We start from the raw sequence: 13,014 nt of genomic DNA, 5'->3' as shown, positions 1-13,014 counted from the left end.
GAAATAAAATTAATTCGTTGGCTGTAAATGAGGCCGTTCCAAATGCAGCACAGCGCGGCATGAAACACTCAAATAGTTTCCTTAGAAAATAGATAGAGCCTTCTTGAACCATTTGTAATAGGTTGATACGAGCTATTTTGATATGTTTTATGTTTTAACACCTGTGTATGGTACTTCACATAATTGTTTTCCTCTTAAAAACCCGTAAATATGTTGCAAAATTAAACTTTAACAATTTGTTGTGTTTACGAGCTCTCTAACCCTAGCTCTGCGGTAGGTAGGGAAGAAACTTGCAATTATTTCATCGAAGGTTTGTTCAATATTAGATCTTCTTTATATGGTTGACGGCACGGATGTGGAGATTTGTGCAGAATCAAATTGCCAACTGAGATGGTCACATATTTTTTGCTTGTGAATGTTTGTTAAACATAAATAGGGTTTTTTTTGTACATGACCGTGCGAAGTTTTCGATGGAATATATGTAAAAGATGCATTATAACAATGAAATCATGTAAACAGCTAGAAACAGAACAACAAAAACTAGTTTATTACAACATCATTATCACTGGCCTATGTAAAACAATAATATAATTGAGTGAATTCTGAACAAACATTTGTGTGGTTGGTATAATACACTGGATGACTTTATAAACGCAATACATGTACTTTGAAAATTACTTCTGCGAACAAATGTCCACCCAAATGGTGTGTGTTTTTAAGTCACTCAGTGTAGTGTTCAGTTGTAAGACAGTGTTCAAAATAAGTTAAATGATCTCCAAAGTAGTTCAAAGTAGTTTTGCACTCATTTACATTGTGCCTGTATGTATACACTCCATAACATATGTAGTATTTACGTCATTACGTATCCAGCGGAGGGTTTCGTCCGAGAAACATTTCATTTTAATTAAAATAACCCGTAAAATGAATTAGGACTCCATGTTCACTCGTGTGCGGGAAAGATCACTAAGGCTCACCCACGTGTTTTCCGTGACACAACAAGAAGAATCAATCCCACTGCTCTGTTCAATCAGGAGAAAATCTCAATTTTAAATGAAAACACATCATAAGTCGATGAATAGTTCATTTGTGAATTTCACCCGCTTTCATCTCTTTGTTTTCCATCTTCAACAATATCATATGTGTGCCATTTACACTGTTATATGTGCCAACTTATCACCAAGTTAAGTTTACGCAAAATGAACTCAAAATATGCAATTTTATTAAATCATAACTTGTAAGTCAAACAATAGTTTTCCTTCAAATCTATATTTTAAACAGCCATCCGCGATATCTTTTCTTGACTGAGAACTCCAGTTGAAGACACCCTAGTTCTGTTGACTCTGAATCTAAAACTCGAAGTTTTAACCCGTAATCTCCCTGAAGAAGAAAGAAACAGAAGCGTTATTGAAACAATAGTTGTAGTTCAATATATTAACAACAACAATAACAAAACGATTAGTCCTTTTTTAACATTGTTAAGGATTAGATAAATTTGTTAACAAAAATAATTATCGAACAATATAGTATCTCATAAGCCAGGTTTGCTGAATGTGCAATACATCAAGAGCTTTGTCGTTCCGGCTTCTATGAATATAATAAAGTCGTGGTGAGCCTAACAAAACAAGCGACGTTCAGGACCTACACCAAATGAATTTATTTATGTTTGTTCGTCTTGCATTTTGTTTATTTTTCTTTCAAAAGACATCAAAGGCGTGATTTTGAATAGAATTAAAGTAAATCTTATCGCCAACGCACAATAGAACACAAAAGCACTTGAACGCCTCCTTTCTCGCCAAGTACACTTGACACAAGATTCGATCATGTGAGGCCGGACCTTACGACATAAGAATTGTTTTCAGATTTTTGTTCAACCTCGGTGGTCCAATTACTTTGGCAAATATGTTTCGCAAAATTGGATACTACAATGTCAAAATTGTCACAATTTGGTATCATCCGCTCGCAAAAGATTACATCGGATTTAAACGGTTTTGAGTAGCGGTTTTATTTTGCCCTTTAAGATCAAATATTCTTCACCGAATAGACATATTAACACTGTAGATAGCTCCGTATTTGTCAATGCAAGTATGTGGGTGTCAATCAAACATCACTCTGTCCCAATTACATCGTCAGTACGGCAATCTTCTGCTTCACTAAGTCTGTGTGCTCCCTTGTCAGATGTCATCAACGATAAATGGGACATATTGTACAGCTCCTTCGTTTACTTAGGCGACTTTTGATTTCTTTTTGAATATCAGGGCCGTATTTTTAAATCCCGTTTTACTATAGCAAATCATTCTTTCTTGAAGTCAGAAATACTACACAATGTTATAAAATGTGCAAATCTATCTAAGAGTACCTTCTATTTTTGTTCAACGCTTAAATCAATTTTAATTTAAGAAATTAAAATGTCAAAACCAGGTATAACGAGCCCCACATGAACCTCCTGTCTCACATTTTCTTGGGTAGACAAGCATTGTGGTGCATGGTTTTGATATTAAATAATAACAAGAAGTACTGCTTACTCTTACACGAATAAATGCGCGCGCAAATCCGCGAATTTTAGGAATATTGAGAGGAAGGTTTTTCACGTTGAACTCCCCGGACTTGAAGGGACAGCTACATTGAAGGCCGTATTGGCGTAGCGACCTCGGACATCCTGCGTACTCGTAATGTTTCAGGTTATCACAAATATCATGGTAGGTACTGAAAAATAACATATTACAGATAATTAACTTAATTTCTGAAGGATGATTCTTGATTAAAGCTGCACTCTCACAGATTTACCGTTTTTACAACTTGTTTTTTTTTTGACTCGGGAAGAGCAATTTTTTGCGTAGATATCTGCAAACCAATGATATAAGATTGCTGACAAAAAGTCAGATCGTAGATTTTCATATTTCCGTTCGTAAATTAATGTTTAAAGGCTTAAACCGTAACTAACGGTTACTAATGGTTTAAGAAAAATGCATACAACATCAATTTTTGAACTAAAATATAAAAATCTGCGATCTATTTTTTTGACAGCAGTCTTATATAACTGGTTTCCATGGATTTTAACAAAAAATGGCTCGTTCCAAGACAAAAAATAAAAATGTCAAAACGTTCAATCTGTGAAAGTGCAGCTTTAACAAGTGTTTGAATGTTTTAATACTTAGAATTCTATATCCTACTTATCAATTCATCAAAATGTGTTTATTTAGCAAATTTGTAATATAAATATTTAAAACTGTGTGTACTTCTACAACTGCATTTCATTGTATGCTATTTTGTACGGCTATGATGTTGTTATCACTTTAATGCTAATACAATTTATGTTATGCTATGTCTTTTTAACATTCCAGTTTACATAATATACCTTCTTTAGCCAAAGGGGGAGCTTTAAAAATAAATTAAAAAACACATAGTATTCGGTTTTACATACCATGATCCTAGACTGCTGTCAAAGCAGGGCAATGGGAATGGAATTCCAATGAAGTATTTCACGAGCCCGAGCTCAAAGGAGATATCACGTGGTAGGTCATATGTTATGTTGCCCCGAAACGACACGTACAACGTCCCAGGAGTTACTATGGGGACGGGATGCGCCTTTACGTCGTAAAACTGTAATGGTCGGTCAACCTCTGATCCTGAAAAGAACGCAATATGCACATAAACTAATGACAGTATCGAATCTGGTGTAAATGTTTCTACGCATAATGTAATTGCCTGCTATAAAATTATATTAAAATTGTAGATATGGACAGAACAATTAATATGTTAGAAGACTGGAAAAAAATATTTGTTTAAATATATCATGCACGGGCGGGTCCAGGATTTGACGTTAAGAAGGTGGATGTAACTTTTGGGCGCAGTTCAGAGACCCCCCCCCCCCTCCCCAGTCCTATTCTCCTAATCATTTTTTATCGAATTTTAATTTGAAGGGAGGGGTCCTCCCCAAAGAGAAAAAGGAGGCTTAGTCTAAAATATTGTATTTTGGTATCTTCTAATCATATCCTTTCTACCATTCACTTGAACAATTCTAGAGAGGGGTAGGGGTAGAGGAATATAGGTGTTCTCTAGGACGCTATCAACATGTTTTAGATATAAGTGTATAAAATATCCTTGTTTTTTTATTCTTCAAACTATTTAAAAGTGATGACACAAAAATTCGATTATTTTCAAGATTCTATTTATATCGCTAAAATCAAAACAAACACATATTCCTGTGTGTACTCTTCTGACAAAAACTGTACAATAATTGAGTCTGACTGAATATCAGCACACCTAAGCCACGATCCTCGACGAAAGCCGTAGCCGAGACATCGGTAGTAATTGTTATCTTGCCGTTTGTCAGTTATTGCCCATTTAAGCCACGAGATAGTCGAATAACGAGGAAATAACTTACATTATCTTACGATCTGAACATTATAATAATTATATCAAACGATACTACAATCAGTAAACTACCATTTCATTAATAAAATGTGCCATTTTACTTGGGAGGTCCAACGTTTTCGTCTCTAAATTAGCTTTAAACAGATCAGTTTTCTTCTATGCCAAAGATGAGCGAATAAGCGAAACAGCAAACAGAAACGCGAGCTAAAGTCGGTTCAAATAACTTCAAGAGCTGCTGTTTTAATAGTGGGAGTTCACTAAATAAACAGTCGCTGGCTTTGACAATAGAACCTAAAAAAGCGAAATAGGTCCCGCTAATGCGTGAATGTAAATAGTACATACGTGTAGGGCAATCTATTGAACTTTTTCTAGGGCGGACGATACGTTTGACCACAGTGACGATGATTGATGCATTACAGCAATGCTATCGCTTAGAATGTATCTTAAATAGTATATCAACAATAGACAAATACATTATACTTTGACGGTGCGGTCTATGGTGTGGATATGATGTCTTTTAAACGATTATAGCTTCCCTTATCGCCAACATTATCGCCACAATGGCCCGCCACTAAATTGTTAGGTTTAGCATTTTAGCATTCTCTCATCATTATTCATAACCTAAATCATCATTTTCATTTTTGATTCTCAATATCATTCAGAAATAAATTTAAATTGGACCCATGCGTTCGATGTAGCTAGGTGGCAATCTTGAACTATTCAGATTTTACTGACAAGGCGACAGAAACAAATAAGAACAGTCGGCTATCTATTGTGCTTATCATATGTTTTGATAAAATTATTTTCGCTATTTCAGCATTTCACATATAGATTGATGTATTGATTTACGTGTACCAAGAGAACAATTTGTTCCGAATATTCAGGCAGCTGATAAATTCCACGACGTTGTTTTTAATCTTAATTTTACGAGTTTCGATATGAATTAATGCAGCCCGTATTCACTGGTTTTCAAAAAGAAAATTGATATAAACTTATGAAATTTACAATTTAAGACCTCCTTGAGATGATGATCATACAATCAGCGTTTCTTTCTTCTCTAATTCTTTAATTCCTCCAATAGAAAGATAATGAAGATAAACGATCCATTGCTTTACATCATTGAATTAATCGACTCATAAACAGTTATCACTTAACATGCTTTCTCACCCTCCGACAATAACAACATTAAGTGTCAAAACAAACGCCGGTGGATGATATTGAAGGTCTTACTGAAAGCGACACTGACATCAGTGTTACTGCCACAACTGACATACAATTACTTATCTTACTGCGATGGAAGACCCCACAGAGTGCGAGTGTCACCAAATGCCAAGGATAGTGACCTGATATCAAATGCTAATGATAATAGGTATCTTAGCTTCCTTATATAAACAATATGATATGGAAATGCAGCTTGATATGATTTACTGTATAAACAGTGTAACTTCATAAAAATCTAATATATTTATGTATAAATAAAATAGTTATCTTTACTTTAATTTACTTTTACAAGTCAAAATTGTTAGTATTGCTTTCTTTATTATATAATGGCCACAATATCAATTAGAACAGTTGACCATCATTTCATTTTGCCAGCGATAGTTTGTGTCAGGAAATAATGACCATTCCTCAATTGGCTGATTGTCAATCGTGAACGATAACTGCTGTGTGTCAAAGACGACCTAGCTGAAGACACACAACATACTTAACGTCAGAGAATGCTACTTTATGAATGAACGGGGGCTGGATGCCTTTCATATCTGCCAGACGTGGCCGAGGCGTGTGAACGTGGCTGGCACCAACCATACCCACCGGCGGTGCCACTGATTGCCACGTTCCCGATCGCCGGGCATTCATAAATAAGCCTGCTCTGTTGATACAGCGAGCCATGTGAGGTTTTGACAGTTTCTGCTTCTCCAGATGTTCCATCGGGGAGGCACAAACACACACGGGGAAAATAGACAGGTATACTTAGCAAGAATGGTGATATACCGCAATGTCTCGTAAACAAAGCACCATGTGCAACTATATGTCTGTCCGCGAATCCCGTTTTGTTATGCTTGAAACGATTTCGAAGCTTTTTATTCAGCGAAATATTACTTTATATCCGGAACAGGAAACAAGTGTCAGCACACCTGTGACGATCTTAGAGCCACATACCTTCAGTTTTGCTGGCGATGTATTACACCTTTGTGGAACTGTTTTTTACACATTTTTTACATTTTTCACTCAGGTTTTCAAAAGAAGTTGTTTTTTTTAAAGATAAGGGAGCTTATTGTTATTACAAACAAAAGCAAGCTCAGATGTCATACATTTGATGAATTGATATTAATGATGTGTGTTTTTATGTATTAAAAATGTGCAATTTTGGGAAACGCGGCATCCCGCAATGTTCGCTGAACAATTGTTCTTAAATTACTATATTCAAATATTGATACCAATTAGCGCTAGTATTCAAGCTCATTTTGTTTTTTCAATATGTTTCAAACTGTCCAATGTAAGATCATACTGAAATTACCAAACGTAATCGTAATATTACGTCGTTGCCGTCAGTCTTTTTTTAAAAATAATTTTGGGGAACAATTTGATCAAAAAGGTTAGTTTTCACCGATGTACGTGTATATGAATGAAATTCAGATTCCGTAAAGCTTGGCCTATGTTGATAATGTGCCATTTAACATGTTTATCGTATTTTGTGAAACTTAATGCGAACTTTTGTTTTATCGTCACGCCTTTCCATCAGGCATACACGCTTGATAATAACGAAAACAAATGTCAGTACTCTGATTTATATATGTACTAAGCTGATTCCAGGCCGACTTTATATGTACACTCAAATATGTTTTCTGTAAGATCTTCAATTTTACAAAAATAACGAACTTGCAATACTGACTTATAATATATTTGGTACACAATAAATCCATATATGTTTAGCGCTTGTCAATAACTAGGTATGACAATTGATATAATTTTGAAACGTACGATTATGACCTCACGTTCACGACAAACGACTTCACACTAGAATTGTGTGTGCTTGTCCATATGCTTTTTAATACATTGATATTTTTCTCATCGTAAATGTCCGGCATCAGTTCATTTGACAAAATAATCATTTAGCGAAACAAGGATTGTCTTATTGATTAAGTATAAATTGATGTGTTATTATTTGTTTCAAATACTTTTAAAACAAAGCAAAAATACTTGTGATGCTTAGCATATGTGTAGTTTATTTTAACGTTAATTCAAATTGAACATCAAATTGCAGATACAAACAAAATGAAACACAGAGCGAAAAGAACGCTTTATTTCGAACTGTAAACGCCACTTCACATTTAAACCAACTTCATATTTTGAAATAGGAACGAAAAAAGTTACAAACTGAATTTGATAACATCGTGGGATTGAATCTTAACAGACATAAAAATGTTGTTGTTTTTTCAGGAATTAAATAGATATGCTTTTAAACCTATGACCAGCCAATATGATATGGGACAGGCAATTATCGATCATTAGGTTATACGAGATTCAAATACGAAAATCAAAGATGCAAAACCGTTTCCGCACTCTGATGATAGAATGCAAGGCGGAGAGAAACTATATCAGTGTTCTCACGGCGAGATCAATCTTTGTTCGAATTCTGAGTGTAGGTGTGAATCAGTAAAAACTTAATTTCCCTGGCATTTCTGGATCATTGCACGAACACGTAAATAGCACTGACTGACCTAGCGTTGACTTGTTTACTTGGAGGATCTGAAATAGTCTTTTTCGGAAGCTGATTATCCACTTATGTTTGTCAAAGTAACAGTTACTATGTGACTGTTCGTGTTTGTTTCATTCTAAATTCAAATTACGACTTCTAAAGTTTCGGGCGGCAATAAAATGCAATAGCTATGAATGAAATATATTTAAAAATTCAGCACTCCATGTTGATAAGACTTAAATAAAACGGTTGAATCGGAAATAAACATGGTATGTGTTAAATTCAGTCTCTTCGCCGAGAAATTTTTAATTGCATTTATATTGAATGATATTCTCACCGGGGGGGGGGGGCAAATTTACCCCAACTACAAACTTTGGGCAAATTGACCCCCCACCCCTCACCCCAAGGGTAGGTTTTCCCCAGTTGGTAGTTGCATTTATATGCAAGTTTACCCCCGATGATGAGTCTCGTCATATAAAGGGCGTATGTATTGCAGATGACAGATATAACTTATGATTTGATTATTGATTTCAGCAAAAACACAAAATCATGTCAATCATTAAACACTGAATTATTGTTTGCATGTTCATCACTTCTTAATTGCATAGCTTAATTTCGTAATGATAATGAATTCAAGCGTATTGGAATCAACAAGACGATATTGTTCCATAATCACATGGACGCTGACTCAGATCGCCAACTGGCTTACTTAATGAAGCATTTGAAAATAATAAAGATGAAATTATATCGGTAGATATATAATTGGTTAAAGCGGATACTTCTCAGAAAGTGGCAGAGGTAATCTGTGACCCAGGGTGATAAATCATGGGAGAATCAATGGGTGATTATCGACTTGTCGAGGAGTGACGCATGATGACATACCCTTACATATTTAGTCATACTCATCACACTGGATTTAATAATGTCAAGAACAAGCGATGTTGGTAATATTCTGAATGCCAAAACACTACCAAAACTGACAAATGTACGATATGGTCTTCTTTTAGAGTAAGGATTTGTGTAGTGTAGGGTTTCGTACAGTAAAAGGTTTTGTGTAGTGTACGGTTTTGTGTATGTTAATGTTTTGTGTATGTTAAGGTTTTGTGTAGGGTAAAGCTGTTGTGTCAGGTTTTTATGTAGGGTAAGGTGTTGTGTAGGGTAAAGTTTTGTGTAGGGTAACGTGTTGTGTAAGACAAGGTGTTGTGAAGTGTAAGGGTTTGTGTAGGGTAAGGTTTTGTGTAGGGTAAGGTGTTGTGTAGGGTAAATATTTGTGTAGGGTAAATATTTGTGAATTGTTATGTGTTGTGTAGGGTAAAGTTTGTGTAGGGTAAGGTGTTGTGAAGGGTAATGTGTTGTGTAGGGTAAGGTGTTGTGTAGGGGAAGGTGTTGTGTAGGGTAATGTGTTGTGTAGGGTAAGGTGTTGTGTAGGATAAGGTGTTGTGTTGGGTAATGTGTTGTGTAGGGTAAGGTGTTGTGTAGGGTAAGGTGTTGTGTAGGGTAACGTGTTGTGTAGGGTAAAGTTTTGTGTAGAGGAAGGTGTTGTGTAGGGGAAGGTGTTGTGTAGGGGAAGGTGTTGTGTAGGGTAAGGTGTTGTGTAGGGGAAGGTGTTGTGTAGGGTAAGGTGTGTAGGGTAAGGTGTGTAGGGTAAGATGTGTAGTGTAAGGTGTTTTGTAGCATAAGGTGTTGTGTAGCGTAAGGTGTTGTGTAACATAAGGTGTTGTGTAGCGTAAGGTGTTGTGTAGCGTAAGGTGTTGTGTAGAGTAAGGTGTTGTGTAGCGTAAGGTGTTGTGGAGCGTAAGGTGTTGTGTAGCATAAGGTGTTGTGTAGCATAAGGTGTTGTGTAGCGTAAGGTGTTGTGTAGCATAAGGTGTTGTGTAGCGTAAGGTGTTGTGTACCGTAAGGTGTTGTGTAGCATAATGTGTTGTGTAGCGTAAGGCGTTGTGCAGCGTAAGGTGGTGTGTAGCATTTAGTGTAGGGAAAGGTGTTTTGAAAGGAAAGGTTTTGTGTATGGTAAGGTGCCGTGTAGGGTAAGGTGTTGTGTAAGGTGAGGTGCTGTGTAGTGTTAGTTTTTTTTTAAGGTTATGATGTTGTGTATGGTAAAGTGTTGTGTAGGGTAAGGTGTTGTGTAAGGTGAGGTGCTGTGTAGGGTAAGGTGTTTTGTGTTTTGTATGGTAAGGTGTTATGTAGGGAACAGTTATGTGTAGGGTAAGGTGTTGTGTAGGGTACAGTTCTGTGTAAGGTGTTGTGTAGTGTAAGGTTATGTACATGGAAAAAAGTTTAACTCCGAATAAAATAGTTACTGGTTTCGATGACCGATCCATGGTGGTATCCCAATGTGGTTATATCATTGAAAAACGATGATAAGTGACGGTTTTGTCTTTTGTTCGTTAAGTTCCTTTAATCGATTTGTCATTTTAATATGGTATCGGAAACTAAATTAGAAAAGTTGAAGTAGATTTATGTGCTTTTTCGTGTAATTTCTATTGCATCATTAATACAACCAGTTTGCAGTTCTGTTTGAGTTAATTTGATTAAACTGAATTAAAACTTGATGTTAATGTATTGCGTGGATAAATCTATAAAATACATCTTAATAATTTTATCATTTTGATGTATCAGTTTTGCAGGTTATAAATCCACGCGTGTCAAACTGAATCGACATTTCGACCTTACACCGAGGTTGACATTTCCAAGTGCCAGGTTGACATCTAGAAGGTGCCACTTGAGCCTGATACCTACATACACCGGTGACAGAAATGTCATAGTTGAAACGCACATGCCAAGCTATAATTAAATTAGGAAAGTTGAACAGAGGAAGACTATCAATGGTGCAAATTGTATGTTAAAAAAGGTTACAAGTTTCATCTTAATATTGACAATCTTTCATTATAAGGTCGCATTCACTTGTACATTGCTCTATAAAAGTATCAAAGAATTTGATATGTTATAACATTTCGAAATGTATTGTTTTTACAATAAACAAGTCGAACTTAATATACGGCGATAAGGATTAAGTTTTTTTCTTTCTAACGCGCTAATATATTTTAATGAACACCACCGGGTGCAATACTATCCCGCAAATTCATGTTTTATTGCGTGACGCACGACAAACAAGCAGCACGCGAGGTGTTGAAACCACCGGCACGTGTTCCGCATACCGATCTTGCGTAAAACCATTCATATTTTTTTGCCACGTTAACGTGTCAAAACCTGACATGAACAGAAATTCCAACATCGTATCTTGTATCTTTACAATTCAACCAAATATTTTGCCGACAGTCGATCATATAATGATATACGCGGGTATGAAACCAAGAAACGCGCGCGTGCCACAGTCATTGTTCGTATCAACAATCATCGAGGGCGCATAAACAAATCTCCTAGATGTTTTAAACCTATACCGACATAGATAACCAAGCGATCGTGTGTAACAAACAGGCAATTGTGATTAAATAAATAAAACCGACAAAGATGATACAACATTTCTGTCCGACAAGGATCTTCTTCACGGTCACTCGAAAAATGTTCCCTCAATATTAAAAACAGATATGAAAAAAACAACGTAATCAAAGGATAACAACATTGTAGAATCCAATAGACATAAAATGCTCTGTAAGTTTCATGACATAGGAATTGTTGAAAAATTGTGAAATTAATACAAAAATTCCCGTACAAAAATCGTAGTAGGATATTGTTGCAATAGTTTTACTATTACTAAACCTGATTTAAAGAATTAAATCATTTTAACAACTTATACAATAATTCAAAGCACCCAAAGAAAGGAAAGTATGGCGAAAAACTAATCTAAAATAATATAAAAGCGGTTTATAAAGACATTATTATCTATGAAAGTAAATGTATTGTTATAACTTTTTTTCTAATATTAACTATTCATTGGCAATTATTAGATTCATTTCTTACCACAGTCTGCAAACTTGAGTCCTGGCTTTTCTCTTTTTCTTCTTCCTTTTCCACATATCACAGCAGGAATGCTGGCCAAGACTATCAATGTCCATAGTAATGTCACATTCACCCTCGGCATTATCACGATGTCGGGAATAGTTTGTTTAAACTAATAGTTTTAAACTTTCTTTTGTTTTTTATCAAGTCATTTTAAACGATGAGCATATCAATGCCATTTCGAAAATAATTCTGAATATTGTCAAATTATTTCTTTCAATTTTTAGTTACAATATTTCAATGTCGGAATATGTTGAAATAATAGTTTTAATTAATTAGCAAAACATTTTTTTAATTATATGTTCAGCAATCCCAACCATTTCAAAAGTCAAAATAATTATGACTTGCCACGTTATCGAACACCAGTTTAAAAATCAGCCTGTTTTTTTAAGTCCAGGTAAAACGCAACCATCAAGGTTTAGTCCATTAACTGAGCTCAATGGAATATAACAAGGCAAATATTTACGTATATTGTCGGCACTCGACCCCACACATAGCTCACTGCCAGTGTCTAGCGTCAACCATTCTTTCATGGCACGGACACCACACAGGCTTGATCAGTTTTCAGCGCAGGCTCTTTAAACCCTATCCACACTGACCATTCTGTGTCTGACAACAAGACGGATTGAGATGCCGTGGAGAATAATTACCTCTCACTAACTGACAATTACCTTTGCGAAAAAACTAAACTTTTCAATAACGCTATAAAGGGCACTAGCGAATCTCTATTCATTTAACTGGCTTGAAAACGTCAGTGCGATTTCATTTCGCAGTCGATTTCACAAAATTATTGGACGATTTTTCACAAAATTAACTTGCAATCCAAAAATGCTTAAGCCTTTTGACATCACCTGTTTATTAATTTGTTTATATCAGTAGTTTGGAAGACACACCTTAGTTTGGTTTCGAAAAAAAGGAGATAAAATAGTTGTCGTGTCTCCAGATAAAGTCTTGCAATATAATTTCCCATACGGAAACAA

At 35.5% G+C, this 13,014-nt stretch overlaps 1 protein-coding gene across 2 annotated transcripts; it reads right to left on the bottom strand.

Annotated features, from left to right (window-relative positions):
• Nucleotides 1–578: 578 nt before the first annotated feature.
• On the bottom strand, nt 579–12,536 carry LOC128229266 (ganglioside GM2 activator-like). 2 transcript variants are annotated; one of them, XM_052941082.1, is made up of 4 exons: nt 11,996–12,536; nt 3,422–3,626; nt 2,523–2,703; nt 579–1,377 (listed from the first exon to the last, which is right to left on the bottom strand). In XM_052941082.1, exons 1-4 carry the CDS (start codon nt 12,114–12,116, stop codon nt 1,264–1,266), a joined length of 621 nt encoding a protein of 206 aa, XP_052797042.1. In that variant the 5' UTR covers nt 12,117–12,536; the 3' UTR covers nt 579–1,263. The 2 variants fall into 2 exon arrangements, with proteins under 2 accessions (XP_052797042.1, XP_052797043.1); XM_052941083.1 differs by having other exon boundaries at nt 2,529–2,703.
• Between the last annotated feature and the right edge of the window lie 478 nt (nt 12,537–13,014).

Source organism: Mya arenaria, chromosome 3 (assembly GCF_026914265.1).
Source record: "Mya arenaria isolate MELC-2E11 chromosome 3, ASM2691426v1".
Lineage (NCBI taxonomy): Eukaryota > Metazoa > Mollusca > Bivalvia > Myida > Myidae > Mya > Mya arenaria.
This window is presented reverse-complemented; position numbering and strand designations above follow the sequence as displayed.

What these genes read in the sequence shown, in the direction of transcription:
- LOC128229266 (XM_052941082.1), bottom strand. Translation starts at nt 12,116, where the DNA reads ATGCCGAGGGTGAATGTGACATTACTATGGACATTGATAGTCTTGGCC. An exon ending in GACAGCAGTCTAGGATCATG is followed by an intron (nt 2,704 to 3,421) that starts GTATGTAAAACC and finishes GTTATTTTTCAG; the next exon opens with TACCTACCATGATATTTGTG. An exon ending in GCGCATTTATTCGTGTAAGA is followed by an intron (nt 1,378 to 2,522) that starts GTAAGCAGTACT and finishes TTTCTTCTTCAG; the next exon opens with GGAGATTACGGGTTAAAACT.